The 27,470-nt window shown below is 40.7% G+C and overlaps 2 protein-coding genes across 3 annotated transcripts in view; one reads left to right on the plus strand and one right to left on the minus strand.

Moving 5' to 3' along the window:
* Positions 1-16: 16 nt before the first annotated feature.
* Positions 17-27,470, minus strand: part of pik3r5 (phosphoinositide-3-kinase, regulatory subunit 5) — a 61,797-nt gene continuing 34,343 nt past the window's right edge. Inside the window, exons 1-18 of one of the 2 annotated variants that reach the window (XM_086033364.1) lie at positions 20,682-20,943; positions 11,791-11,903; positions 9,194-9,309; positions 9,057-9,125; positions 8,242-8,380; positions 8,081-8,150; positions 6,727-6,901; positions 5,740-5,908; positions 5,581-5,649; positions 4,211-4,884; positions 3,055-3,183; positions 2,832-2,963; positions 2,392-2,485; positions 1,880-1,956; positions 1,616-1,709; positions 1,419-1,501; positions 1,025-1,140; positions 17-920 (exon numbers count right to left, since the gene is read on the minus strand). In XM_086033364.1, coding sequence (XP_085889490.1) covers positions 770-920; positions 1,025-1,140; positions 1,419-1,501; positions 1,616-1,709; positions 1,880-1,956; positions 2,392-2,485; positions 2,832-2,963; positions 3,055-3,183; positions 4,211-4,884; positions 5,581-5,649; positions 5,740-5,908; positions 6,727-6,901; positions 8,081-8,150; positions 8,242-8,380; positions 9,057-9,125; positions 9,194-9,309; positions 11,791-11,890 — 2,457 coding nt within the window. In that variant the 5' untranslated portion in view covers positions 11,891-11,903; positions 20,682-20,943 and the 3' untranslated portion in view covers positions 17-769. Of the gene's footprint in view, positions 921-1,024; positions 1,141-1,418; positions 1,502-1,615; positions 1,710-1,879; positions 1,957-2,391; positions 2,486-2,831; positions 2,964-3,054; positions 3,184-4,210; positions 4,885-5,580; positions 5,650-5,739; positions 5,909-6,726; positions 6,902-8,080; positions 8,151-8,241; positions 8,381-9,056; positions 9,126-9,193; positions 9,310-11,790; positions 11,904-20,681; positions 20,944-27,470 lie in introns of those variants that run through there. The other variant, XM_086033365.1, reaches the window with a different exon arrangement.
* LOC147146261 (netrin-1-like) overlaps positions 23,075-27,470 on the plus strand; it is a 54,104-nt gene continuing 49,708 nt past the window's right edge. The window contains exons 1-2 of the mRNA XM_086033366.1: positions 23,075-23,161; positions 24,170-25,250. Coding sequence (XP_085889492.1) covers positions 24,215-25,250 — 1,036 coding nt within the window. The 5' untranslated portion in view covers positions 23,075-23,161; positions 24,170-24,214. The remainder of the gene's footprint in view (positions 23,162-24,169; positions 25,251-27,470) is intronic.

Consider the following 27,470-nt stretch of genomic DNA (forward strand, 5'->3'; position numbering starts at 1 on the left):
GAAGGAGCTACTGTAGTACAATTTAAGATTTGAATTTTAATATTTTATACATATTAAAAAAACAATCCACAAGTGAATCGATAAAAACAATAAGAATAATGAACATACATTTTAAAAACTTTTTTTCCTAGCCTTAAAGTACCGTTTCTTTGCAATAAAATAATTTCAGTCTGAGGAATAGTAGCTGGACATTTTTCTCTAACAGGAAGAAACAAGACAAATATAGATATGGTTCTCTGTCATATGGAAAGTGCAAACAATGGATTCAAATAAACGTGTCAGAAATACTCAAATGTGCATTAAAGCTATCTTTTTTTTTCCAAATGTAAAAAGGGAAAATAATATTAACACAATAAACAAAATATCTGTACAGTATCACCACTTCTGGATGATTGCTTCAACCAAAACCCAAATTTGTAACAACATCGCCCTCTGTTGCTCATATTTATACACAGTTTATGAATTCCTCGCTACCGCCTGCGAGAAATTCTGCCCCCAAAATCTACAGGAGATACTGTACTGTGCCACAAAATATGTATGGGTCATTGTCATAATGGAATATTACATTCACTGTAGAATGTATCTATATAGTCCATTGTACACATTTTATTTGCACTTCATTTATACATTCATTTTCCCAGTTTTATCTCCACCGAGTTGTTGCTTTAGCAGAGAATTCATGACTCAGTCTTAAGCTTTGATTTTGTGTTGATGTACACTTTTTTTTTTGTTTTTGTTCCAAGCCCCCTGAAAGCAGAGATCATCAGGGTCAGGGTAGTGCGCCGCTGAAGGTCACTATGGGCAGGCAGAGGAGGGAGCAGAATGTCGGGTGCAGGGGCTGAATTTGGGCCGACATCTCGGCCCGCCGCTGCCTCCAGTCAGACGAGCTGTCTGGTTTGGAGCACACGGAGATGTCGCACCTAGACAGCAGACAGACAGGCACGTTAGAGACGAGCGCAAACGTGGCGTTTTGGTGAGCTTTTCTCTGTATGTCTACATCCCAGTTCATGTGTGCTTGTCTTACCTGATGACACTTTGTAGTACCTTCTTCTCATCCTGGTCCAGACATACAGCAAAGGTTGTGTCTGCGGCACCGCTGACCTGTACCTTGTCCACCTTCACCTCGGTCAAGCTCAGGTGCTATTAAAAAGACGAGACAGCCTCGAGATTAGATGTCAGCAATTTATTTACATGCCCTCTGTAACCGCCAAATTTAGCTGGGATAGGCTCCAACTCAGGGGTGCACTATATTTGCACCGTTAAAAATGAGACGAATCAGTTTGCGTATGCGGTGATCAAAAAATTAATACTTTTAACCATTTGAATTGGAAAAGCTTTGGTTATTGTGTCAAATGTTTGGAAGTGATGAAAATGAAATGAGATTCATCGTGATGAATCAACTAGTGAATTAGGCTCACCATGTTGTAGCTCTTCTTGCTTTTCCCATTTTGTCTCTTTAGAACCTCTTTCATGCTGAGCTGCAGGCACTCCAGCTGTGAGTCTGACAGGGATACATAAACATGACATCCTGGTATTTAGAACTTTTCCATTTTCATTATGTTTAAAATGATCAAATACCAATCTGGAAATACACCCATTTCTCGCCAGAACCCACCTAGCTCTTCAGGATTCTTGCAGGCTTTGGTCAAGTTGACGGAAGTGCACATTTTAGATTCTCTTTTGTACTGGCTCCTCCCACTAATCACCACCTGAGCAGCAAAAAAAAAACAAAAAACAAAAAAACAGCAATCTTTTTTTTATTTGGGGTAAAGCAATGATACGTAATGACGATGAATGATGACATAGAGAAAATTGTCATATTAGAATTACAGGAATACTTTTTTTTAGTAAAAAAAATATATAGACAACAATGGCTTACCCGATTATACATGATGTCAAGCTGTAGCGGCACAGCTTCTCTGTCGCCATCGATACCAAACCGTTTGCTTGCAGTACCTGAGCACCATGAATAAACAATTAAATTCAGGTAAAGGAGTATCCCGTACAGTGGTTACTTGAAATATGAATTGAATTTGTCAAATCATCTTTCCCCGCTGAAAATGAATGGAAATGCCATCAATCTGTTACAATCGATCCGCTCCGCCCCTGTTGTGAAGTGACTTGAATTGACTTCACTGTCACCCGATGAGGGTGACTCGTGAAACACAACAAAAACAAATTCCGTTTTAACATGTCAACTCGAGCTAGTTTTACTTCTGCAAGGAAATCAGAAGTGGCAACTGCGGTTACAAACACAACTCGGAAAATAGAACTAAATTGTGATATCCTGTTAATATGTTTGATCTGTTGCTCTATTGTAAATGAAGATTCATTCGCACATGGTAACAACAAGTCATCTTTTGATCGAATCATTCATTGTCTTCCGCTCACCCATAGCCTTGATGGCTCTGGTCCCTGCAGTGTGACCCAACTCGAGGGAATGGACAAACACCTCCGTCCGTCTCTCGCCACTGGCTAACGTCAACTACAACGCAACAAAATAGATACTGTAGTTCAGACGCAGAATTTTTCTTAATCCTGGTAAATAATGTTAGAATTTAGGGTATTCTAAATTAATATGTACGTAAAACAAACTTGTATCGAAAGGGACCGTCGAAGAGGTCTGTGATGTCATTTGACGGCAAGACTCGACAAGTCCAAGAAAATAATTTTGTGTGTGTAAAAACAGACAATGTCACAATAAATAGGTCACAATAAATGTAATAAAATGTCAGTTAATAATAATAATAAAAATCTCATTTCCTCATTGACAAGGTAAGGCTCCTTTCACATTGTGTGTGCGTGTGTGTGCGTGTGTGTGCATGTCAAACCTCAGCTTGATAGAGTTGGATTAAAGCAGGCCGTGCGGCATAACGACAATAGTAGAGGACTAGGTCGGCGAGAATGGGGAGCCGCTGTTCATACGAACTGTCATACGACTCTGACTCGGTCTTGGATGTTTGCTGTAGGACAGGAGAGTCATTTGTCATGACTGAATTAAGATATTATAAAATAGTAAGACATTGGAATAGGGTAGTGGGAAGTGGTTTATACCTGACAGACGATATTGGCGGGCAATTTAAGCAGGCTGAGAGTGTTTCTTTCGTACCAGGGATCCAACATGCCGAGGAGCTGGGCGATGTCGTTAGTGCTGTCTTCTGCGCCATTGAGGCTAACAACCTCCTGTTGGGGAAAACGCATCAATAATTCCGTTTATTGAATTCATGCCATCTGTACGTATGCCATCTGTTGCACCCCCCCCCCCCCATAACAAAAATGGTTATAATTTATGTTTTAATTAGCAATGAGCGTCAATTGAATGCTGCTCCTTCTGATGTACCTGCCTTGGCCACCTGGGGGCAGTATAAAACAGATATAATGTTCATTGAAATGTTATCATTTATGAATCCCACTGTAGTTCTTTCTAGAAATTCCTGCCTGGATGCAGTAGCCAATCATATTGCAGTGGAATTAACAATAAAAATTCAGAGCTGGGCATTCCGTCGATGTGACGGACGCCCGTTTTGCTGACGGTTGACGAATGACGGGAATAATTTGAAAATAGACGGATTAAGCATAGACGGAAACACCTTTATTTAGTCCGCCATCCTGTCAGTCAGCAGTCCGTCATTAGTCTATTTTTCGCGGCGAGGCTACGGATGGCCGTGGCGAGTGCCGGGAGGAGAATAGTGAGTTGTTGTTGCCCTGGGGGGCAAATTTGAGTGAGGGACCAGGCAAGCAGGCAGACTTCCCTGCGAGTGAAAGTTTAGTCGGGCTCGCCGATGGACGGCCGTTTAAAATTAGGTTGTCAATCAATTCTTAGAGTGTTTAAGCATCGCAACATAGATGCTAATTTGAGTTAACATTAAGATAGCTGTTTAAAGATGTAAGTCTCTTTGTTTTATGTTAATGTTCCACCGTCAAATCACACCTCAGAACCCAACATTACTGAATACATTGAAACACACGTAAATGTGTCATGTTTCACTTTTGTTTTTGTCTTTTATCCCAGGATTGACATTTTAATGTCATTGAGAACCCTTTAAATCACACCATGAACTACATGTGTTATTATTATTATTATCATTAAATATTTGGTCATTATTATGATTGTGATGTTCAGTATTTGAACCTCAATAAACCCGAGGAACCCTAAATCCAACCACACAGTGACGCATCGTGGGTAGTGTTGAAAAGTAGTCATTCTTACATTAATTCCTTTCGAACCGGCAGAGTTGAGACACGCTTGTCCCGCCGCTGAGTCTCTCTTCACGGGCACAAAGTAGAACTGAATTTTGAAGGCCCGGCTGAGACGGGGACAAGCGCTCTCTTTTTGTCTCAGGCTGTTGTAGGCCCGCGCCACCTTGCCGGCGACGTGGTCGGCGCCGAACACCACCACCCTCAGCGTGGCGCTCTTCTCGTCCTCGTCGCAGCTGAGGATGGGCCTCCTCCTGAAGCAAACCTGTCGGACGGTGTGATTCTGCGGAGCCTGAGAGGCGGGCGGCTCGGGACTGCGTAGCTGCACGTGGTGGGGGAGCGAGTTAGAACGCATCTCCCGCACCACCGAGAAGTCTTTGGATTCCGTGCATCCCAAACTTTTGGCGCGGTTTAACGACCTCTTGGGCTTCCGGAGGAGGCGGTACAAGTGCTGGCTGAGCCGAGCCGAAGACTTGGCGGACTTCGGTGAGCTGATGGAGTCGTCGGAGTCCTCAAAAAAGTCACTGTCTGCTCCGGAGTTGAACGAGGGAGCGTAAGACTCCGACACGAGGGATAAGGTGTCGTGGCCCTCATCGTCCTCTATGTCCACCTCGTCCTCATCCTCCTTAGGATGCTCCCTGGTGGACAAGTTTTGCGGCTCGTCCTCCAGAAGAGTGTTAAGGACATCTGTGGGTATCAAAGTCGTATTAGTACCCATCCATTAATTTTCTTGGGCAAAAGTCCTCATAAGGGCCCTGGTGGGTGGTCTGGAGCCCATCCAAGATGACTTTTAAAGTCAAAGTCAACAGAACATATTTTTTTCCAAGAATGTGTTCGTGTTGCGTTTGTGGAATAAGTGTTAATCCACTCGTTTTCAGCCATCTCTGGGGGCGGCCATTTTGTCCTTTGTCGACTGAAAAGGACATCACAACTGCTCACAACCAATCGACCAATCACGGCTGACCTGTTGTCTGAATCTGAGCCGTGATTGGTCATTGTGAGCAGTTGTGATGTCATTTTCAGTCGACGGAAGACAAAATGGCCGCCCCCAGAGATGGCTAAAAACGAGTGCATTTTGCTGCTTAACTTATATCCCACAAACACAAAATTAATCAGAATGCCGTGTTTCAAATAGTGGGCCTGCTTGGAACATATTCTTGAAAAAAATATGTTCGGGTTGACTTCCGCTTTAAGGTGAGCACAGCCTGGACTGGCCATCAGCCAATCGCAGACCAAAGAATAATTCAATGTACCGGTACATAATGTGCATCTAACAACACTGCAGCTCTGCTTAGTTTTTGACTGGATTTTCTGCTCACAAAATATAGATAGCGTTATTTTGTACTTGATGCATGGGCAGACAATCCAAGCAATTCACTTTACCAAAGTTGTCTTTTTCCCAGTGGAACATCCGACACTTGGCTGTGGGGATTGGGAAGGTCTGTAGCATTCCTGGTATGGGGTGGAAACAGAAATAACAGAGATGAAAAAAAAATATGACAGGAATATCGGCAACTTATTTTCGAATTTTAGTCATTTTACCTTCAGACTTCCTTCCATCGGATGCCGGGATGCTCAGACTTTCCCTCAGTCCTTCCAGTTCCTGGATCACGTGAGCACGTGCCTCCAGAGGATCACTCATGGCTGCAGCCGTCTCTAACATACCACTGACCATGGAGAATATCTCCCTCAGTTCATCAGCTGCTTTTGCCTGCACAGGTTAATTCATTATCAATATTGCAGATTTTATGTCTGTGGTGATGACAATGAAGCATTAAGAATGTCCCCTCCCCAATTTATTTTTATAAAGATGGTATGCTGTACATATTCACAAATGTGTTTTTAAAGCAATGTGTTTCCAATACATTTGAGTCGGATTCATGATTTAGGATTTTTCATTTTCATAACATTCCCTATTAAAGGCAACTGTATGCAAATGTTTTCTTCTCAAGAATATGTTGTATGTGCCCTCACTAGTCTAAACACAGCATTCTGATTAAGATTAATACTCCATGCATATGATAATAATTAAGCAGATGAATCCATTTATTTTCATCATTCATCTCAAGGGGCCGCCATTTTGGCTAGTACCGTTCTCTCCTGTCGACTGAAATCGATGTCACAACTGCCCTCGGGCTCGCATTGCAATCATCACGCGACCAAACCCAGAAAACGAGTGAGTCGTGACATTCACAATGCGAGCCCGAAGGCACTTTGGCGTCAACTTCAGTCGACAGCAGGGGGCGGTACTGGCTACCTGTAAAATAGGTTCAAAGTTCATTTCAAGTAACGCCAGCGCACAGTGCATGACATTAACATGAGGGAAGCCTTTTAATGAGTTTGCATTGCCGGTAAATAGCATACAGGCAAAAAAGTAAAGCTAAAAGTGAGGACCTACTTGCATGTCCTTATCTTTTATCAAGCCTTAACAATTAACAACCTCTTGCTATACATGCATGCTATATTTACCACAAAATCCAACTGCTAATGTTGAATGTAGGATATTTGTATTCGTGCCTTTGAACATACTTGCAAGGTTGAATGGATACTGCAGAGTGGATACTTGGTGCCAAGCGTTGACTGGAAAGCATGTTTGATGAGAGTGATGCGGGTGTCTTTCTCCGAGTGCTGAACGCAACTGAGCTGCTCGGCCACTGACAGGAAGTCAGCGGGCAACTCGCTCGGGTTCATCAGCAGCGCCGTCCTGCAAACGTTAAGAAAGGTAACGTCAGTGGTTATCAATGCGGTCCATATGAAGTACAGGGAAATACAGAGTAAGGAACATAACTGAGTCCAGGGGGGAAAATCAGGCATGTGACAGAGCAGGAAGGTATCTTACAGTGGACCCCCATGGGGCATAGGGACTGAGCCTGACTGTGAATAGCCAAAAAGTTCTTATTATTATTATCATCATAAAGTCATTATACTTATCTTAAAGGGAGATCAACCCAAACATTTTTGTTTTCCAAGAATATGTTCCCAGCGGGCCCACTAATTGAAACACGGCATTCTGATTAAATATTGTGTTTGTGGAATATGAGTTAAGCAGCAAAATGCACCCCTTTTTAAGCATCTCTGGGGGCGGCCATTTTGTCACATCTGTCGACTGAAAATGACATCGAAGTTGCTCAGGGCTCAGGTAACGACCGATCACGGCTCAGCTTCAGAAAACAGGTCAGCCGTGATTGGTCGCTACCTGAGCCCTGAGCAACTTCGATGTCATTTTCAGTCGACAGAAGTGACAAAATGGCCGCCCCCAGAGATGGTTAAAAACGGTCGGATTAACTCTTATTCCACAAATGTCATATTTATCAGAATGCATTGTTTCAACTAGTGGGCCTGCTAGGAAACTTGGAGGGTCCACTGTAGATACACGTAAAACCGATCAAATAATAATCTAATTCAAATGACTTCAATTTGAAAAACAACATCAAACAAAAGAATAACACAATTATGTTGAAGAATGATGCAACCATTTCATTTTCATTCAAAAATTAAATGTTACTCAACTAAAAATGAAAATAATAAAAAAAAAAAAAAATTAATCAACAACCAAAAAAATTTGTACAAACAATGTACATACTGAGAGAGTGGCTTAAAAAATAAATAATAGAAAATGTCCTTACGTTTTTTTGCATTAAAAATGAAATGACAAATTAGACACTAAATTAAATAACAATTAAAACAACAAGCATACTTATGAATATAATGTGCAACGGGTAGTATTAGTCAATTAAAAGTCAGATAAAATACAATACGTAATGATTGAAATGTCATTTACAGTCATCCAACTACTGTGTGTTTTTTTTTCTTTAACAAGTTGGTGTCATTAATTAAAAAGTACGTCAGCGTAAGGAACACAACAAGGTTAGCGTGGACTTACATGGTCTTGGAGGAGTGGCAGCTGGTGTCCAGGTCCTGCTCTTCTCTCACCAGTCTCTGAAAGGAAATCCCTTTGAGGAAGAGAAAGCAACATGAGGACGCTATTTTGATAACATCTCAGGGACGGACTAACAACTGCAGTATTTGAAGCGCTGTACATACCCGGCGCCTTGATCTCCAGCTGTAGTGTGGAGAGCAGGTTTCGACACACGCTGCAGTACGGCTCGGGCCACGTGACGAAGGCGCTGAACACCTCCATGGCGCTCTCGAGTAGCTCCGTGTCTGGAGGACAGTACGGCGTCTGGAAGGGAGAGAAAAATATTTTGGTGTTTGAAAGTGGAGACATTCAGCATTTGCAGACTGTTTGGGTCAAATCTGCCCCGTTTCAACATTTGAATGATTAATTAGGGGTTGAAATTGAAAGAAGAATGACCAAAAGTAGTGTGGACTTTGGGAATGAAGAGGTTAATGAAACGGATGGAACAGAGAGTGCGGGTAGTGGTATGCCTGGTGAGCAGAAAGCGAGGATAGGTCGGAGTCTTGCCAATGAATGTTTTAATCATAAACATTTCGTATTTCAAAAAATCGGCCGATAGATCAGTTATCAGTTCATATTTCGGGTATTGGCTGATATATCGGCTTTATTTCATGGTATCGGCATCGCTCTCAAAAATCCCATATCGTAAGGCTCTAAATCATCATAACTGTTATTTTTTTTTATGTCTCAGGTAAAAAAAAGGACATCACTTAGTTTAAAAGCATCTGATTTTATTAAAAAATGAGCAACAAAATAAACAGATAAACGTTCACCTTTCCTTTTCCTGAAAATGAAAATCGGCTTTAAATATCAGTTCCCGGTCTTACTGATTCCTAGCAATCGGTATCGGCCCCGCCAAAAACAGCCTATCTGTCGTCAAAATGTGCAATGACCAGTATGTAAGGACTAAAAGGGGAATGATGTGGTGGAGTATTTGTACCTGCAGCAGTGTGGAGGTGAACATGATGGCAAGCGGCGCCACCAGCTCATACTGACACCTCTCCTGCACCTGTACACAATGACATACACGCTCACTATTCATCCAGCAGTTTGTGTATCCTTGACCTTTGACCTCACCTCTTTGGTCTTCCTCAGGATCTGCTGCAAGAGGATGATGGAGTTGTCGGGGTCCCTCTTGACCAGCTCCTCCAGGCTCCAGCGGTTCATTGACTGGCCCACGGAGCACATCAGCACTGGAACACAACACACACTTAATTGGAGCTAAAATGACGTTTGAAACCAAAGCCAAGTAGAGTAGACCGACCGTCCGTTTCATCAAAGGTTTGTGTAGCGGGGGCCTTGTGTACAATGTGAGAATTGCGTGTAAAATATTAATAGTGACCCAGAAATAGGTTGGGGACTCCTGAATGTTTATCCAACTCAGAGAGGAAAAACTTGACTAGACTATAATAATGATTTCTATTAGTTTTTGTCATGGACAATAAAAATCTAGAATCACCACAAAGTAACATTTGACTTGGTTTTTGTATTTTGAGTACTAATACTTATAGGGGAGTATTTTTGATTTGGTGCAAGTTCAAATCCATTCCGTTGTATTGTATTGTATTGTGTTGTAATTGACTGTTTAATAGGTGCCAAATTAAGTACTTTAAATAGTCACATCCAAAACTTCAAGACCCCGTAAAGCGAATTCAGAGATTTGTTTCTAAATGCATTTGAAATGTTTGGAGAATTTGGTCATGCGACATTCACAAACTGAGCTGTGATTGGTCATTCCCTGTGCAACTGTGATGTCATTTTTCAGTCGACAGCAAGTGACAAAATGGCCACCCACTCTGGTGGACAAAAAAAAAAAACGGGTGGATTTTGCTGTTTAACACATTGCCTATTCCACATATGCAATATTAATACTGCATAAAACATATTGTACAGAAACATTTTGACCTGACTTACCCTTTAAAAGAATAATATTTTTTGTGCCAACGGGCATCTTTATTCCTAAAAAATAAAACCACGCACAACTTTTTTGCAGTATTATGTCTTCTTTTACTTCCTGTTTTTAATTCATTGTCTTATAAAGACTTTACTGTCATATAAAGTGTATTTATTTATTATACTTTGTTAAATGGCTACAATATCAATTTAATTGTTTAACTAATAGTATTGTTTACATTTTCACACAAGGCTATCCAAACAAAAACATAATGTTATAATACAGACTTTTATAGTCTGTCCATAAAGAAAAAAAACATCAAAACACGGCAATGATTTCCTTCCTGGTTACTTTTAAGTTAAAATGTCTGTTATCCACACCAATCAGGAAAAGAAATGATGCAGTCAGCTGATTATTGGGTTAAGCAGAAGAGCTTTTTGTGACAATTGAAGCATTTGTGCTTTATGAGTAGGTGGAAAAAAAAAATCAGTCTACCTTAATATCCCTTTTGACATGTGCACTCTTCGTATGTGACGCTCACTCACACACACGCTTTTTGTCAGTGACACCACTTCCTCCCATACGTCAAGCCACACAACTTCCTCCAACACCCACTGACACATTTCAAGCTAAAGTCATAATGCTGTCACGCGCAAACGCAGCATCCCTAAAACGTGAGCAAATTACTTGGTTGAAATGTATGGTGGACCAAAACTGCCAAAACCAAAAATAAATGAAAACAAATGTTAAACAGAATATATCGACATATACATATATATATATATATATATATATATATATACATATATATATATATATATATATATATACATATATATATATATATATATATATATATATATATATATAAATATATATAAATATGTATAAATATATATAATATATATATATAAATTGATATTGAACTGTATTTATACATTTATTTTTGTATTTATTTTTACTTTGATTTTGTATTGTATATTTTTCGCTTTTCTTATTTCCACATTTAAAAAAAAAAAAAAAAAATCTGTTATATATTTTTATTTTCACTTGTATTTATTCATTTTTGATTTTGGCAGTCTTGGTCCTGCAATGCAGAAGGAAATGTGATTCAAAGTGTGTTGAACTATTTACCTATTGGTTGATCGACATCCATGTTTCGAACCGCTTGCGCGGGTGGCAAGCGGAGCCGCGAAAGCAAATTAAAAATAAATAGCAAAATGAATGTGGAAGTAAATACAAAAATAAATATATGAATACAATTCAATATCAATTTATTTATATTGTATTTTATTTTTTTTTCCAATTATATATTTTTTAGATTCATTTTTATTTATTTTGGCAGTTTTGGTCCTCCATAGAAATGTAATATTTTTCACAGCAAAAATACAGCAGCTCCGCCTGCCTGCACAGAGCAATACGCCACTTAAATCAGGATATGTGAACCATCTCTTTACTTCTACAATATAATACCAACACACTGTTATCATTACCATTCCTCATTTTTTTCCAGAATTTAATTAGAGTTTGCCGACATTTTTTCCCAGATAGGAAACGCTTCAGCTAGTCAGAAACAGCGCCACTGCCCTCTCTTTGAATTGGAATGAGAGAAGCTTGCACGTTCTTATTCCAACGCTGCAAAGCTCTTGTCCACGAAGGACACCCATAAAAATGACCTTCATTACTTTATCATCAACTTTTCACCCCAAATACACGCGCATGCATCCTCATATTGCAACGTGATTCTTATGTGAAGACATGGTCATGAGTGAGGTCTTACCATCCCATCGGTGTGCTGCTGTGGGACTGTGTCGCAGCCCATCCAGACATCGGTCCAGAGCGTGCTGGATCCTGTCCTCCGTGCAAGAGGTGTGCTGCATGTTGCCTCACGCTCTGTGCGGGAGGATGACCGTGATTAAATATGGACATATGATCAACGCGCAGCCACCGAGCCATTCACCTCTCGTGTGGAACATGTGCTACTTCCTCACACGACACGCAGAATACAAATATATTGCCTGTTAAAGACAGAAAAAGGGGATGTTTTTCTTTTTGAATCACACGGTAGTGCTTCTGCTAATGTTTTGTTGCCATAGTTCCTAAAAAAAAAAAAAAAAAAAAATGTCACGTGTGGAGAAAAACATCCGTGCCCGTCTTGGTCATAAATCAGCAATGTCAGACATAGTCTGGAAAACAAACTTAACGAGATTTTCAGTATTAACAAACTGCAGTGCTTTGAGATAAAAGTTTAATTCGACCAGGGTTGAAATTCAAAACACTTGTATCTCAAATCATCTTTCCTGATTGAAATGAATGAAAATCAAAATGCCATTAATCTGCTCCAGCACCCTAAAATAAATGTAAAAGAAAATGTAAATATTTCACTTAATAAATACATAACAGCATTATTAAATTGAATGCCAAGAAACAGTCCCGGGTATCGTGATTAATTCATGTGAGACGTGGCCACCAGGAGACAATATAACAGTTATGCAGACTCACATGAAAAGTTCCACAACTACTGTATATGACTCAATAAACTGCAGTAACATTAGTCATTCTTCACAGAGGATAAAGAATATATGCCTGTTTCGTTAAAGTCAGTCTATATGTCTTGCTGCACTGCCTGTGTCCAGATATCCGTTGCTTGAAGCACTACAACAACCACCCCATGGATGCTATCCATTTCTTATGCAAATGAGCCACTGCTCACCCCTCTGGGTGAGTTTAAGCCCTGCTTCATAAAAACTCGGTAAGATCAATTTGCCAACTTTGTCGCTGTATTTTGCGAGTATTCAGACCCCCTCTAGTGACTCCTTCTCCAAAAAGCCACGCACTACAACCTTTGAGACTGTTTGTGGTGTTACTGTAGACTTTTGAAGAATGTGAGAGTCCCTCACAGCTGCCGTAATAGCAAGATATTTTGCCATGACTCACTCGTTGAGACAGCAGCAAGGCACTGAATTACACTTGCCAACGAGAACAGCGAATCCGTGCATGTGGCGCATTCCGTTGGCACAGCGGCAAACACGATATGTTTTGTATGTGCCGGCTATCAGAAGGTATTAGTGCAAACACACGCTGTGGTGCTTTAACCCTTTAAAGCAAGGAAATGAAGACAGAAGCTGCAACAACAACATGCAGACAAGCATTATAACAGTACTCAAAGTCATATTCTTTATAACGACATAGAATGATTAATATTAGTGCTGTACTAACGAGAGAGGAGTTGAGACTGCTCTGCGGAGCATTATTGTGACTGGCTGCTGTATTAGGCAGGGCTACCTAAAACGCTAATGAACAGTGTATCCTGTCTTATACTGCCCCCAGGTGGCCATGGTGGGCACACAGGAAAGAGCAGTACAATGGCCATTCAATTAAGTGTGACAAAAAAACTTTTTAATTGTAGTACATCATTACTGTATGTTTTTTTTAAACAAAGTACATTACATTATTTTCCCGATTAAAATACAAATTAAAAAAACGTTTTGTTGTTTATGGGAGGTTAAGGGGAATCAACCCAAACATATTTTTTTCAAGAATATGTTCCCAGCCAGTCCACTAGTTGAAACACGGCATTCTGATTAATAATGCGTTTGTGGAATATGAGTTAACTTCACTCTTTTTTAGCCATCTCAGGGGGCGGTCATTTCGTCACTTCTGTCGACTGAAAATGGCATCACAACTGCTCAGGGCTCAGGTAACGACCAATCACGGCTCAGCTTCAGAAAACAGGTCAGCCGTGATTGGGCGTTGTGAGCAGTTGTGATGTCATTTTCAGTCGACAGAAGTGACAAACTGCCCACCCCCAAGAGATGTCTAAAAACGGGTGGATTAACTCTTCTTCCACAAACGCAACATTTATTAAAATGTTTCAACTAGCGGGCTTGTATAGAACATATTCTTGAAAAAAATATATGTTTGGGTTCACTTCCACTTTTAAGGATTTTTTTTTTTTTTTGTTAGTTTATTGGTTTGTTGTTCTTGTAGCCTTTGTGCCCACAGCAAAGTAGGCCACCAAATACAAATAGTCATAGGGAGCCATTTGACTGTGGCTGCAAGTGAAACAAGTTAGGTGTGGCTAAGTGGCTTCACTTGTGTTCTTTGTGGCGGTGTCGGGGGTGTAGCAAGGCCAACACAGGGGTGACTGTCAAGTGGTAGTGGTAGTAGTAATAGTACTTGTAGCAGTATCCAGTATACTGTACACTTTTTAGTTTTCCATGGAAACACAATACATGTACCATATGTATATTGAGTCGAATCGAAATTGAGAAGCACCGAGTACTTCCTTAATAGTAAAGAGGATATTGCTTTTTGAAGATGTTTCATTTTAGAACATAGGAACAGCTGGGTACTTCAGAGGTTGCAACACAAGAACATTTTTCCTTTTCCTCAATTCTGAAAAGACCAGGAGTGGGCACAAACTTGGCAGGTTTTCTCGATAAAAGTCAAACCTATAAAATATAATATGCTTTACTTCGGGGAGTTTAAAGAGATCGCCAACAGATTGGTTTCGGAATGAGGTCAGCCGACAGTTGACGGAGTGAGCAACAACATTGAGGTTAACATTTGGTTTTCGAATCTCCCTGGAGTGTAAACAGAAAAATCCCCAATGCACCATAAAAGAAAAAAAAAACTTGTGCCTGACCTACAAATTTTTACGAAAAAAAGAAGAAGTCATCAAAAACGAAAAAACACCAGGCATCAGCCTTATTGATTAAATTCAAATTAGTATAGCCTAATGCCGCACACGGGGAGCGGTTACAAAAAGCATCAAGAATAATTCTGTGTTGTAAAGTTACACAAAGACAGAAGTACAAAGTATTGTAAAACAGACACATTTTCTGTTTGTAATTCATGTCTTTTTTGTTGGTGTTATTCATTCCATATTTTTTTTAATGAATCGGCCAGTTAATCAGTTATAGGAATTTTGCTCCACCAAATATGGGAATCGTCATCTCTAGATTTCCCAGCGCACAAACACTTGCTAGTTTCAAATATCTTGACTTTTCAAAAATGAGTTCAAGGGGGAAAAACATGTTGCAATGACATCCATGGGCATACTTACATGGCATTTGGAAGAACAAATAATAATGTTGCTTTGTCCCAACCACCCAATCTTACGAAGCCTAAACTTCCATACGCCCTCCAAAATGTCATCACACTTGGTTTTTTTTTTGGTTTTTTTTGTAGAATGTTGCAACAGCGCGATGACTTTGACAGCGTTTCATAAGAGGATGTTGTTCCTCGGTGTCAACAGGGTCACTTCCACTTTTTATTTATTTATTTTTTTTCAACAAATGACACATAGGATACATGTATATTTGCTACCATAGCTATACACAGGGATTGTTCTCGTGAAAATGTTATACGATATGCAAAATGTGTATCAAATATCTCATATTGTAAAGTGACCAATCCATCCATTTATCCGATTTCTGTCGCACTTTTACACATTTGAGTGACAGATGATCTGGAGCCAATCCCATCTTACTTTTGTGTGAGAGCAGGTGCATAGCCAGAACTTTTCACCCTGGGGTGGTCACAGTCACACAACAACACACGAAGGTGTAGTGATACGTACACGCACACATTCACACGCCCGCCTTACAGCGCACATGGAACAAGTCTTGGTCAAAAGCAACATTTTGCTGAGCATTATTTACTAGATGCCCACATAGGACTGCACACTTCCGAACCAGATGTATGACAAAAAATGCTATTTTAAATATGGACCAAATATGTGAATATATGACAAATATGTGCTCTTATTAAATTTCATTTTTTTATATTATATTTTTCAATGCATGTATAAAAGATCCACAAACCCAACAAGAGTGTTTAAAGCAAATAACATAATTATGACAAATAACAACAACAAGAACAAAAATCCATTGCATGGCTCTCTTGCATAAAAATTACCATTCAAGGACGACACAAAACTACTTAGACTGGAAGACAACCTAAACGTATTTTTTTCAAGAATATGCTCCAAGTAGGCCCACTAGTTGAAACAGCAGAAGCAGAAGCAGAAGCAGCAAAATGCACTCGCTTTTAGCCATCTCTGGGTGGGGCCATTTTGTCTTCTGTCGACTGAAAATGACATCACAACTGCTCACAATGACCAATCACGGCTCAGATACAGAAAACAGGTCAGCCGCGATTGGTCGTTGTGAGCAGTTGTGATGTCATTTTCAGTCGACAGAAGACAAAACGGCCACCCCCAGAGATGGCTAAAAATGAGTGCATTTTGCTGCTTAACTTATATTAAACTCAAAATTAATCCGAATGCCGTGTTTCAACTAGTGGGCCTGCTGGGAACATATTCTTGAAAAAAATACGTTTGGGTTGACTTCCGCTTTAAAGCGGAAGTCCATTTTTGTCATTTTCAGTCGACTGAAGTGACAAAATGGCCGCCCCCTGAGATGGCTAAAAACGGGTGGATTTTGCTCTATTCCATGAACGCAATATTTATCAGAATGTCCTGTTTCAACAAGTGGGCCTGATAAAACACATTCTTGAAAAACATATGTTTGGGTTGACTTCCACTTTAACAAGAAACCGACATTAATTAAGTGCAAGAACTCATTCTTTACTTTATTTACTTAATTTTTCCACAAAAATCAACTCAATCATTTTTTTTTTTATTTAATTGAGGTACTACGTTTGTCTTGCATATCATTCCACTCACGTTGTAATATAGGGCAGAGACAATCGCAGTGCAAGCGCAAACGTGGGAGAGCAGCCAATAGTGTTGAACTCCTCATTTTGTATCACACCCACCTGGATTGCACCTTCACCTGTGTGCCTTTCTCATACCCCCCCCCCCCCCCCCACCGGCTTCCTCCTCCATCTCCTCACATCTGACGATCCCATTACCAACTGCTTCCTGACGGGAAGCGCGACTTCCCATGTTGAGCCGAGGAAGCAGGTGCCTCGCCATTGTTGTGGTGTGACCCGACCCTCAGGTTTACTCCCACAGACTAAGTGAGGGAAGAACAGCCGCACTCTATACGTGTGAATGAGATTGTGGGAGTACAGTACGTGTCCCCCCCCCCCCTCCCTCCATTCACACTTCACATTGATTGATTGAGGCTGATATCCATTCGCAATCCAGCGTTCCATTCACTGAACCGGGAAGAGGGTCTCTTGTGGATCAAGGAGACGTTCCCTTTGATTGAAAGACTAAGTTACATGTATGATGGATGGAGTCCATTGAGCTACTGATTTTGAAACAATATCTCCCAGAGGGAATAATGCTTTTTTTTCTTTTTTTTTCTCCAATGACTTTGTTTCGAGGTCAAACTGTCAACAAACTGTAGCTGTGTACTTAAGTCTGCATGTACCACTATATGAGCGGTGCACATAATGTTACTATTGCAGAATAAAAAACACAAAATATGTACAGATAGTGATACCACTCAGAAAATTAGAATAGGCTGAAAAGGTTGTTGTTTTTCTGCAATTCAACTTAAAAGGTCGGTTTGACGTATTTTATAAATGAATCTGGACCCTTTTGGATTACTTGCCTATTTAGAATTTGACACTTTGAACCTACAAAAGTGAAGCTTTGCACATTATTCGAATTTTCTGAGTTTGTGGGTTTGTTAGTTTTAATAATCTGACAAGCAAAGAAGTGCTTGAGATATGTCAATTTGCATGTAATAGCTCAATAAAATTTGTTGGTTTGATTTTTTATGTTAAACTGCCAAAATAAAACAACTTTTACATGATATTCAAATTTTTCAGGTAGTACCTGCATATGTATTTTATGTGTCTGGGAAGTGAGTCTCTTCCCATTTGGACTAAATCCTGCCTCACATTCCTTGTCTTCTTTTGACATCATTTGAAATATGAATATCAAGCACAAATATCATGTCTTCAGGTCGTGACTATTAATATACAAGTGATTTTTTGGAAGTATGTACAGAGGAGTTATTAAGCATTTCCTCTTTTGTAGTGAATGAAATATGAAATGCAAATTTAGAGGCCCTGCGCCTGCCATGTAGTGAGGCAAAAACTCAAAATGCTGTGTTTCAACTAGTGGGCCCGCTGGGAGCATATTCTTGAAAAAAATATGTTTAGGTTGACTTCCACTTTAAAGTCAGAATTCTGACTTTACTCTCCGAATTCTGACTTTAAAAGGAACAAATGTGTCAAGTGAGTATTCTGACTTTATTCTCAGAATTCTGAGAATTAAGTGAGAATTCTGACTTTATTCTCAGAATTCTCACTTAAAGCGTAAGTCAACCCAAGCATATTTTTTTCAAGAATATGATCTCAGCAGGCCCACTAGTTGAAACACGGCATTCATTAATTTTGCGTCTGTGGAATATAAATTAAGTAGCAAATTGCACTTGCTTTTAGCCATCTCTGGGGGCGGCCATTTTGTCTTCTGTCGACTGAAAATGACATCACAACTGCTTACAACGACCAATCACAGCTGACCTGTTCTCTGAATCTGAGCCGTGATTGGTCGTTGTGATGTCATTTTCAGTCGACAGAAGACAAAATGGCCGCCTCAAGAGATGGCTAAAAACGAGTGGATTAACACTTATTCCACAAATGAAATACTTATCAGAACGCCCTGTTTCAACTAGTGGGCTTGCATAAAACATATTCTTGAAAAAAATATGTTTGCGCTGACTTCCGCTTTAAAAGTCAGAATTCTGAGAAAAAAGTGAGAATCTTGCCAACCTTTTTTTTTTCTTCCCCACTGGCCCTAATTCTCTTCCGCACATTTGGGATCTAAAAAAAAACAACCTCCCACAGACACACTCCAACATCTTGTAGAAAGTCTTCCCATAAGGGTGGAAGCTTTCATAGCTGCAGCTCAATATCATTTTCTTTCGACTGTACACTTCTTATGGGACGGTGTAACGGCCTGACGTCCCAATATTTTTGTTCACACATCAGCTTCTACGCACACGTGTGTCCCCATTACACAAACGCCGTCCTCTACTACTACAGCCCCTGCTGCTCATCTATGTCGCAACAACTTGTGTAGCAATTTCTACGAAAAATTGATGATTCCCTTCCTGCGGCTGGACGGGAAGAGTCTGTCGTCATGGGGCAACCATAGCAGCGCGCATGCGCCCGCCACCAAAGCCTTGAAAGAGCTGCTGACTGAGCATTGATCCAAGTCGCGGTATGAGTGTCTCATTCATACGTTAAGAAGGGTTCTCATGTATAGAATGAGCAATTGGTGAAGTCATATTAATCAGACGTCAGTCATTCAATTATTGCAGCAATGTATGATCACTGAAATAAAAAAAATAAAAAAAACTCTGCACATCATAAATGCTTGGACACGTGAAGAGGTACAGCACAATCTCACAATTGAAAACAAAAGTAATAAAATAATTAGAGAGACGGTAAATTAAACAGTTTGTCCATTGTGATTTAATGCCAATTCACTGTGGTGCTCCTTTTGGTGTGCCCACCTTGAACACAGGGATGCATTATAATACTGTGCATGTCATGCAGACCTAAACAAAGCCCAATACTACTTATTCCTCTACTACTACTGTAAGTGACTCAGTAAGATACTGTAATGTTTTATTTCTTTTTGTGTAGGATAAAGAATAGATGTCTGTCGGTACTGGTAAAATAGCTGCCTAATGTGTTGCTCCCCCTTTTGTGTCCAGATATTCATTGTTTCTATAACCGGTTTTCTCCGGGCAACATGGCTTCCTCAAACATTCCAAAAACATGGATGTTACATTCATAGAAGCGTCTAAATTGTCCATAGAAGAGCATGTGTAATTGTGAATGGTTTTTTTTCATTATGCGTCCTGTTGATTGGCTGGCAATCAATCCAGGGTGAATCCCTCTTGCCCAAAGTCAGCTCACTTGCGACCCTTGTGAGAGTAAGTGAATAAACATGGACGTATGGATAATACGTCACTGACAGCATCAATCAAAACTGACCAATAACTCATTTTAAAAGAAATAATTCATTTTTCTAGAAAAAAATAAAAAAAAATCAAGAATTTTTCAAGATGTTTTTGACACTGTTACAAATTGGGACAATGTTTGCCTTTTTTTCCCTCTAAATCTATCATTAATGCTTCTTAATTAACAAACAACAGATCTATATACAGGGGGGAGCAAATGGAGGGGGGCAACAGGGTGGTGAACCCAGGCATCGTCCACCTACACCACCCATCTTCAAATATATTTTGATTAGGGTCCACCGATTATTTCCGGGGATGCTGAGGAAGCATAAAAACGGGCTAGGTTGGCTTTCACCCAGAAAAACTTCCATTCGACGAAAAAAATTGTGGCCATCAAAATTAGCTGTTCACCCCCAGGCATCAAGTGTGCACCACTGTATATACAGGAGGTGCTTATGTAGGAAAGTGATTGTTTTGATTTGATAGAGGTCTGTGCTCTTCTGCGTGCTAGCCTAGTTGAGTTATTTAGCATTTAGCATTGGAGTTTATTAGATTGTGCCGGTGTGCCTAATGTCATGCCCAGAGGGACCGTTCTATAACTAGAGTTCTAAACCAGCGTGGATTTTTTTTTTCAAGTTGAAAACAACACAAAATCAAGTTATAAAACTGTTAACTAGTTATCTCTATTTCTCAGAAGACATGATGGTGCCCATAGCACACACACTAGTGCGATTAAAAAAAAAAATGTCCGTGTCCCTTTGTTCCGGGAATTTACCTGCAATCTAGTATCCGGCATCCATCATGTGCGAACGTCTCAGAAGAGCGCCAAAGCCTCCGAGTCGAAAAGGGTCTCCAGCTCAGTTCCATCCAGTGGCCTGAGTGACAGATGAACACGCGCGCTACTGGCCGCTAGCAACTTCTTCAAGTAGACTTAACTCACAAACAGGAAGCATATGAGCAAGGTGCTTGTGAGCACAATGAGGAAGACTGCCTCTTTTGCGGCTGTTTGTGCGTGTGCGTGTTGTTGCATGCGAATTTTGAAGGGATGTTGGTTCCTGACAGGAAGTCATCTGTTTGACGTGTTTGTTTTCATGCTATTCCCACACACCTCATTGTTTGGCTTTGTTCACTATTTCACTAAAAGATGAATGAGAAGTTATAGTCACTCATATTTAAATGCGAAGCCCCATTGTGATTTTTTTCTTTTGTTACAAATCCAAAACACTCTTCGAGAAATGGCTGATGAACATTCAATATACAGTTTGGACAAAAACTGGTGGGGGGCACTGGAAAAATCACCCACAAAAAAGGGGAATAAATACCTGTGAATATGTGAATCCGCAGGTGGCAAACTGCGAGTAAGCAGGGGTCGACTGTAGTTTTACGTTGTAATAGCACAAATCACCACTAGATGGCAGAAATGTCTCAGCTGCACTTACACTAGGTCTTTTATACTGCCTTATACTATACGTGAGTATATCTAATATTTTTTGGGAAGATTTGGAAAGATATGCAGGACAAACACAGTGCCTTGATATTATTGGGGTTTGGATAGTGCATCTTTTATACAGCTACATGCATTGAAGATATGCATTATCAAAAATGAAATGAAAATCAGCACGTATTTTGCACACGTTTTTTGTCCATAAAATAGCATTTAGGAAGTGCGTGGTCCTATGTGGCCCCTCAGTAGCACTGATGAAATATTGTGGCCCTCTCCAGCACTTAAGTTACCCATCCCTGGTATAAACTGACATTCAAGTTCAGGGCCACACACATAACTTCATGTTTGTTCAATGAAAATACACAATTATATAAACTATCATGGTTGTCGATTGATCAGAGGGATGGGAATGCTTTCTGAGGGCCCCAAGCATTTTGGGGGCCCCCTTTCAAGACCCCCCCCATCACTTGACACAAATACTCTGACACAAATACTAAAAAAAAATGTTCGATCACTAAAATACCTTTCCTATCAAAACTCCTTCAATCTTTCAGAAGCGCGTATCAAACAAACCAGTACCCAATAAGTAGCCCTCGATTTCAAAAAAGGACGGTGACCCCTGATCTAGATTGTATTTCAAACTAATTCATTGTCGTCATTTAAATAAATAGTAATAAATAACAATGTTATAAATACATTCCTAAACCTGTGAACAGTAGTGTGGAAAAAAAAGTGCAAATAAACAATCATCTTCCAATAATAAGGTCTGTTCAAAATTACAAATGACGTCATGATTTAAGAAAATCGCATTTTGTTTCATCGATGTTGACATTTCCACCATTGTTACAAACACACAAATGTACTTGATTGCAACAGGTGTGCCTAATAAAGAAACCCCTGAGTGGATTCCCCATTCGCTCGGCACGGCTTCCTCCCTCCCCCAGAGAAATAACAGTGACCTTCACTTCCCCCTTGGCCTCAGCATCCGCTTGATTCTTTGCCGCTCATTTGCATTCCCCACATAATCGTGCGACTGTGAATTCCCCTTCTCTGAAACACTGACTCAAAAATGACAACAGGCCAGGTGAGAGTGATCATGGTGCTTCATCAATGAAGCATCCATTCACAATGTCGATAGGTAGATTACATCAGGGGTGGGCAATTCCGGCCCTCGAGGGCCAGTGTCCTGCCTGTTTTCCGGGTGTCCCTATTGCAACACACCTGATTCAAATGGCCATATAATCAGCAAGGTCTGCAGAAGGTGGATAACGATCTTGATCATTTAAATCAGGTGGGTTGCACCAGGATGACATAAAACATGCAGGATACCGGATTAGATTAGATTAGATAAAATAGATGGATGGATGGATAGATAGATAGATAGATAGATAGATAGATAGATGGATAGATGGATGGAAGGATGGATAGATAGATGGATAGATGGATGGAAGGATGATAGATAGATAGCATTTTCCTTAGAGGATATAGTAGTGTTATTTGGCCGATTGGCCGCTAGATGTCGCTGCTACTTCTCCTATAGCAACAGGCAAAACGCCTCCCGCAAGCTGCACCGCACCTCCTGCATCTCATGCACGAGCCAACTAACCGGCCCACTCAGTCTGCTGACTTTGCATTTGTATTTTTGTGCATCGTTTTTGATGTGGGCATGTAGGACATGGCCTAGTGTGTTACATATTAATCGCATTTGTTTGTTTCGATCAGTTGAGTACTGAATGCATTCCTCGAATATGTGAAAATGCAGCCCTACCTGCACAAGTATTGATCCTTTTGTACTCTCAAAAGCCGCTGTGGTAAGTCCTCATCAAAATTTGTACAAAGCCACATTATGTTGGCGTGTGTCATGTTGTCTATTGTATTTATACACACCCACATGCATAGTGTAAGAGAGGACATACTTGATCCTAACATTTTTTTAAACTCAGTGCCCTGTACAGTGCAGTGGGTCCTCACAGGGGCGTGGCCTGTAATTTGTTTGCAAGGCAGTCAGGGTGACACAACACTTCAGTGAGGGATGGCGTGGAAAAAATCCTGTCCGGAACAGTGTCTATCACACTCACAATCAAGCGGGAGCAAGTCTAAGTAAAGAGCAGTGTTTTGTTGAGCTTAATTTACTAGATGGTGCAATTTTCTTAGCAATTTCTTTGCTTTTGTGTACTCCTGTACCTCATAGTCTACTTCTACACTGCGCTAATTTGCTATAACAGCCACTCGGTGTATTCAATTGTCGAGGACAGCCGATGCCATTTTGCATACTGTGATCGATGGTTAATTCGTGCAAAACATATCTAAAAATCACAATGACACAAAAATATCTTAATTCTTTAGAATTCTAATTTTACAAAAAAACATATTTGTTCTTGCTTGTGTTATGAGTGTGTGCAAGATACGCATATGCTAATTACTTTTCGGCCATGCTGTTTGCTTGCTTTGCTGTGAAAGTAATGATTTTGATTGAAGATGAAGTATTGCATCTTGTTGACATATTAAAGTTTTGCATTCAGATCAATTGTATATTCTTTAAAAATGCACTTGATCAATTAATCCATGTTTTAAGTCCAAATTCCCATAAAGACTTTAGACTACTACCACGGAGACATCTTTAATTGCCTCACGACAAAAAAATAATAACCACAAATATGAATATACAACAAACGGTCTTTGAGTAATGAAAAAAAAAATCACTGTTGGCGTTAGCAGCTCATCTGTAAAAGAGTCTCTCCAGCAAACTTTCTCCCTCCTCCTCCCTCTTCCTCTCTCTCCCTGTCCTCCACCACCACCTCCTCCTCCTCCTCCTCCAGCAGCAACTGCAGCATCGACACTTTCGGACCCGACACGCACCGAACATGTTCCGGGCTCTGGACGCTGCGCTCGCCGTGCTGCTGGCCGCCTCTCTGCGGAGCACCGCGGGCGGCTACGGCGGGGGCGGCGGGGGCTCGGCTCTCTTCTCGGCTCAAAGCTCGCCCCCGGACCCGTGCTACGACGAGCACGGCACCCCGCGCCGCTGCATCCCGGACTTCGTCAACTCGGCGTTCGGCAAGGAGGTGAAGGTATCCAGCACCTGCGGCCACCGGAGCGCGAGCCGCTACTGCGTGCTCAGCTCGGCCGACAAGCCAGACGAGAGGAGCCGCAGCTGCCACACGTGCGACGCGGCGGACCTCAAACGGAACCGGCCCCCGGCGTACCTCACCGACCTCAACAACCCGCACAACCTGACGTGCTGGCAGTCGGAGAACTTCGTCCAGTACCCGCAGAACGTCACACTCACCCTCTCCCTGGGCAAGAAGTTCGAGGTGACCTACGTCAGCCTCCAGTTCTGCTCTCCGAGACCCGAGTCCATGGTGATCTCCAAGTCCATGGACTACGGCAAGACGTGGGTGCCCTTCCAGTTCTACTCGAGTCAGTGTCGCAAGATGTACAACAAACCCAACCGGGCCGCCATCACCAAGCAGAACGAGCAGGAGGCCATCTGCACCGACTCGCACACGGACATGTTCCCGCTGAGCGGAGGTCTGATCGCCTTCAGCACGCTGGACGGCCGGCCCTCGGCGCACGACTTCGACAACTCGCCCGTGCTGCAGGACTGGGTGACGGCCACCGACATCCGCGTCACCTTCAGCCGGCTGCACACGTTCGGCGACGAGAACGAGGACGACTCGGAGCTGGCGCGGGACTCGTACTTCTACGCCGTGTCCGACCTGCAGGTGGGCGGCCGCTGCAAGTGCAACGGCCACGCGTCGCGCTGCGTCAAGGACCGCGACGGCGAGCTGGTGTGCGAGTGCAAGCACAACGCGGCCGGACCGGAGTGCGACAGGTGCAAGCCCTTCCACTACGATCGGCCGTGGCAGAGGGCCACGGCCCGGGAGGCCAACGAGTGCGTCGGTGAGTGCGTGCATGCGGCGTCTTTCCCCTCTCCCGCTCTTTCTCTCTGCAAGTTTGAACCTCATTTCATTCGTTCGCTGGGCTGCTTATACTGACAGTTGTCATTATTCTTAAAATGTGGATTTTTCTCACAATTATTTCTAATGTCATCATGAATAATGACATCACTTTTCAGTAATCATCACATTTATAGTTTAGTTTCAAGTGCCTTTCACAAAGCTAAAAACTAATTGATGATAACGATGAAGGTGATGATTGGTTCTAGAAGGTGTTGTTGTAGTGGTAGTAGTAGTAGTATGTATATGCTATATAGTTCAACAATTTTCTCATATTACATGAATATTCATTGTGAGTATATCAGTTATTTATTAAAACGTATTAATACACGTGTAAGACAGCTGGTTAAAACAATAGGACCGAGCCATTTGGTCAATTTGACCCAAACTTGGATTGTTTTGTACAAAAAAAAAAGTTGTTGTTGTTGTTATTTGACCCAGCAGTTTTAAGAGTGTATAATAATAATATTAATAATAATACTAATAATATCAACAATAATAATAGTAATTATTATAGCAGCAGTGACAGTATAGCGGAAGTATAGTAGCAGTCTTTATTGTGAATAGTCTATATTCTACATTTGATCATATTGCCACGAATAGTCATCATGACTTAAATCTGTTACTTACAAAATAGTTATTGTTATTATTAGTAGAGGAGTGGTAGTAGTAGCTGTAGTAGTAGGAGTACAAATAGTGTACTAATCTAATAGTCTAGTACATGGGTGCCCAAGTCTGGTCCTCGAGAGCCCCTACATAGACTGTTTTAGATGTCTCCCTCATCCGACACACCTGATTCAAATGATTAGGATTGCTATCATGCTTGCAAACCATGATGATGAGCTGATCATTCGAATCAGGTGTGTTGGATGAGGGAGACATCTAAAACATACTGGATAGGGGTTCTTGTGGACCGGACTTGGGCATCCCTAGTCTAGTACATAGACCAATGCATCGTCTGATAAGACCATGAATATCATGGTTATTAATCAGTTACTATTGAAAAAAATATATTGTTAGATATGATATATATTAATATTTTGTATATTGCATCTTATTATTTTTCAACTTTCTACCAAAGACTATTCACGGTCATGGGGAGCTGGTGCCTGTGACTTTCTAATATAATCATGAATATTTAAAATACTTTTACAAAATACTTAATAATGAATTTGATGCAAGCTAACTACTAAAGTGCTTTCATAGTGATGCTTCTTTATGCCGTGAGGGAATTGACAATTATGAAACAAAGAAAATTCAATTCAGAATGATTCACTCATCATATTAGAGCCAACAACGATAATGATAATAACTGTAAATTACATTTATCTCCACAATGTTCTAGTTCTGTGACTGAGTGAAGATTAAAATATTACAGATAACTTCAATGATGAATTTGGATGTTGGATATTTTGCACAGGAACAAAAAAAAAAAGGGCATTGCTAGCAATACCTGGCAATAAGTCAATGTTCTTATAAATCAGTGTCATTTATCTTCACATTTTTTACATCGATTTAATTGCAATTCTTTTATATGTGCACCTCAGCCTGATATTTATTATAACATAATAATAATAACTAATGTGATTATTTGTAATTTGCAGCCTATTTTTGTTGGGTATCCCAGGGAATTTCCATGTATTGGACTGTTTGTGCTGCGCTCTGCAGCAAAAAAAAGGTGAAATGACGAAATAGTGTTTGACAGTTGCCGGCCACGTTGACACATGGCAGGTGTTTCAAAGCTTTCTGTTTGTTGACTGTGGCCTTTGCTAAAGCTCACAGTGATCCACCACGAACATGCTACTCCATCATCACGAGTGTTTTAACTATAGAATGGGTTTGACTCTCGAGGTCACGACATGCTTTTTAAAAACGTCGTCATACATGTGTAATGTTAAAAGTCGGATTTAATCTCTGGAGTCATTTGAAAGACAAGTAAAACATTGTCGATCCGTACTGGCAATCATTTAATCTCCACGATGACGATGATTTTGTGTGTTGAACAACTGCATAAAGAAGTGATATATTTTGATTGGATTTAAAAATATATTTTACGCATTTATGAACATGTTTACCCTCCTTGTAAATATCTCAGCGTCTAATCTTTGTGCGACTCTCCTAACTGTTATTGATGTGTATTCGTCAGTATTGAATATAACAGGTG

The sequence above is a fragment of the Filicampus tigris genome, chromosome 6, assembly GCF_054856515.1.
Source record: "Filicampus tigris isolate MCC_2025a chromosome 6, RoL_Ftig_1.0, whole genome shotgun sequence".
In the NCBI taxonomy this organism is placed as follows: Eukaryota; Metazoa; Chordata; class Actinopteri; order Syngnathiformes; family Syngnathidae; genus Filicampus; species Filicampus tigris.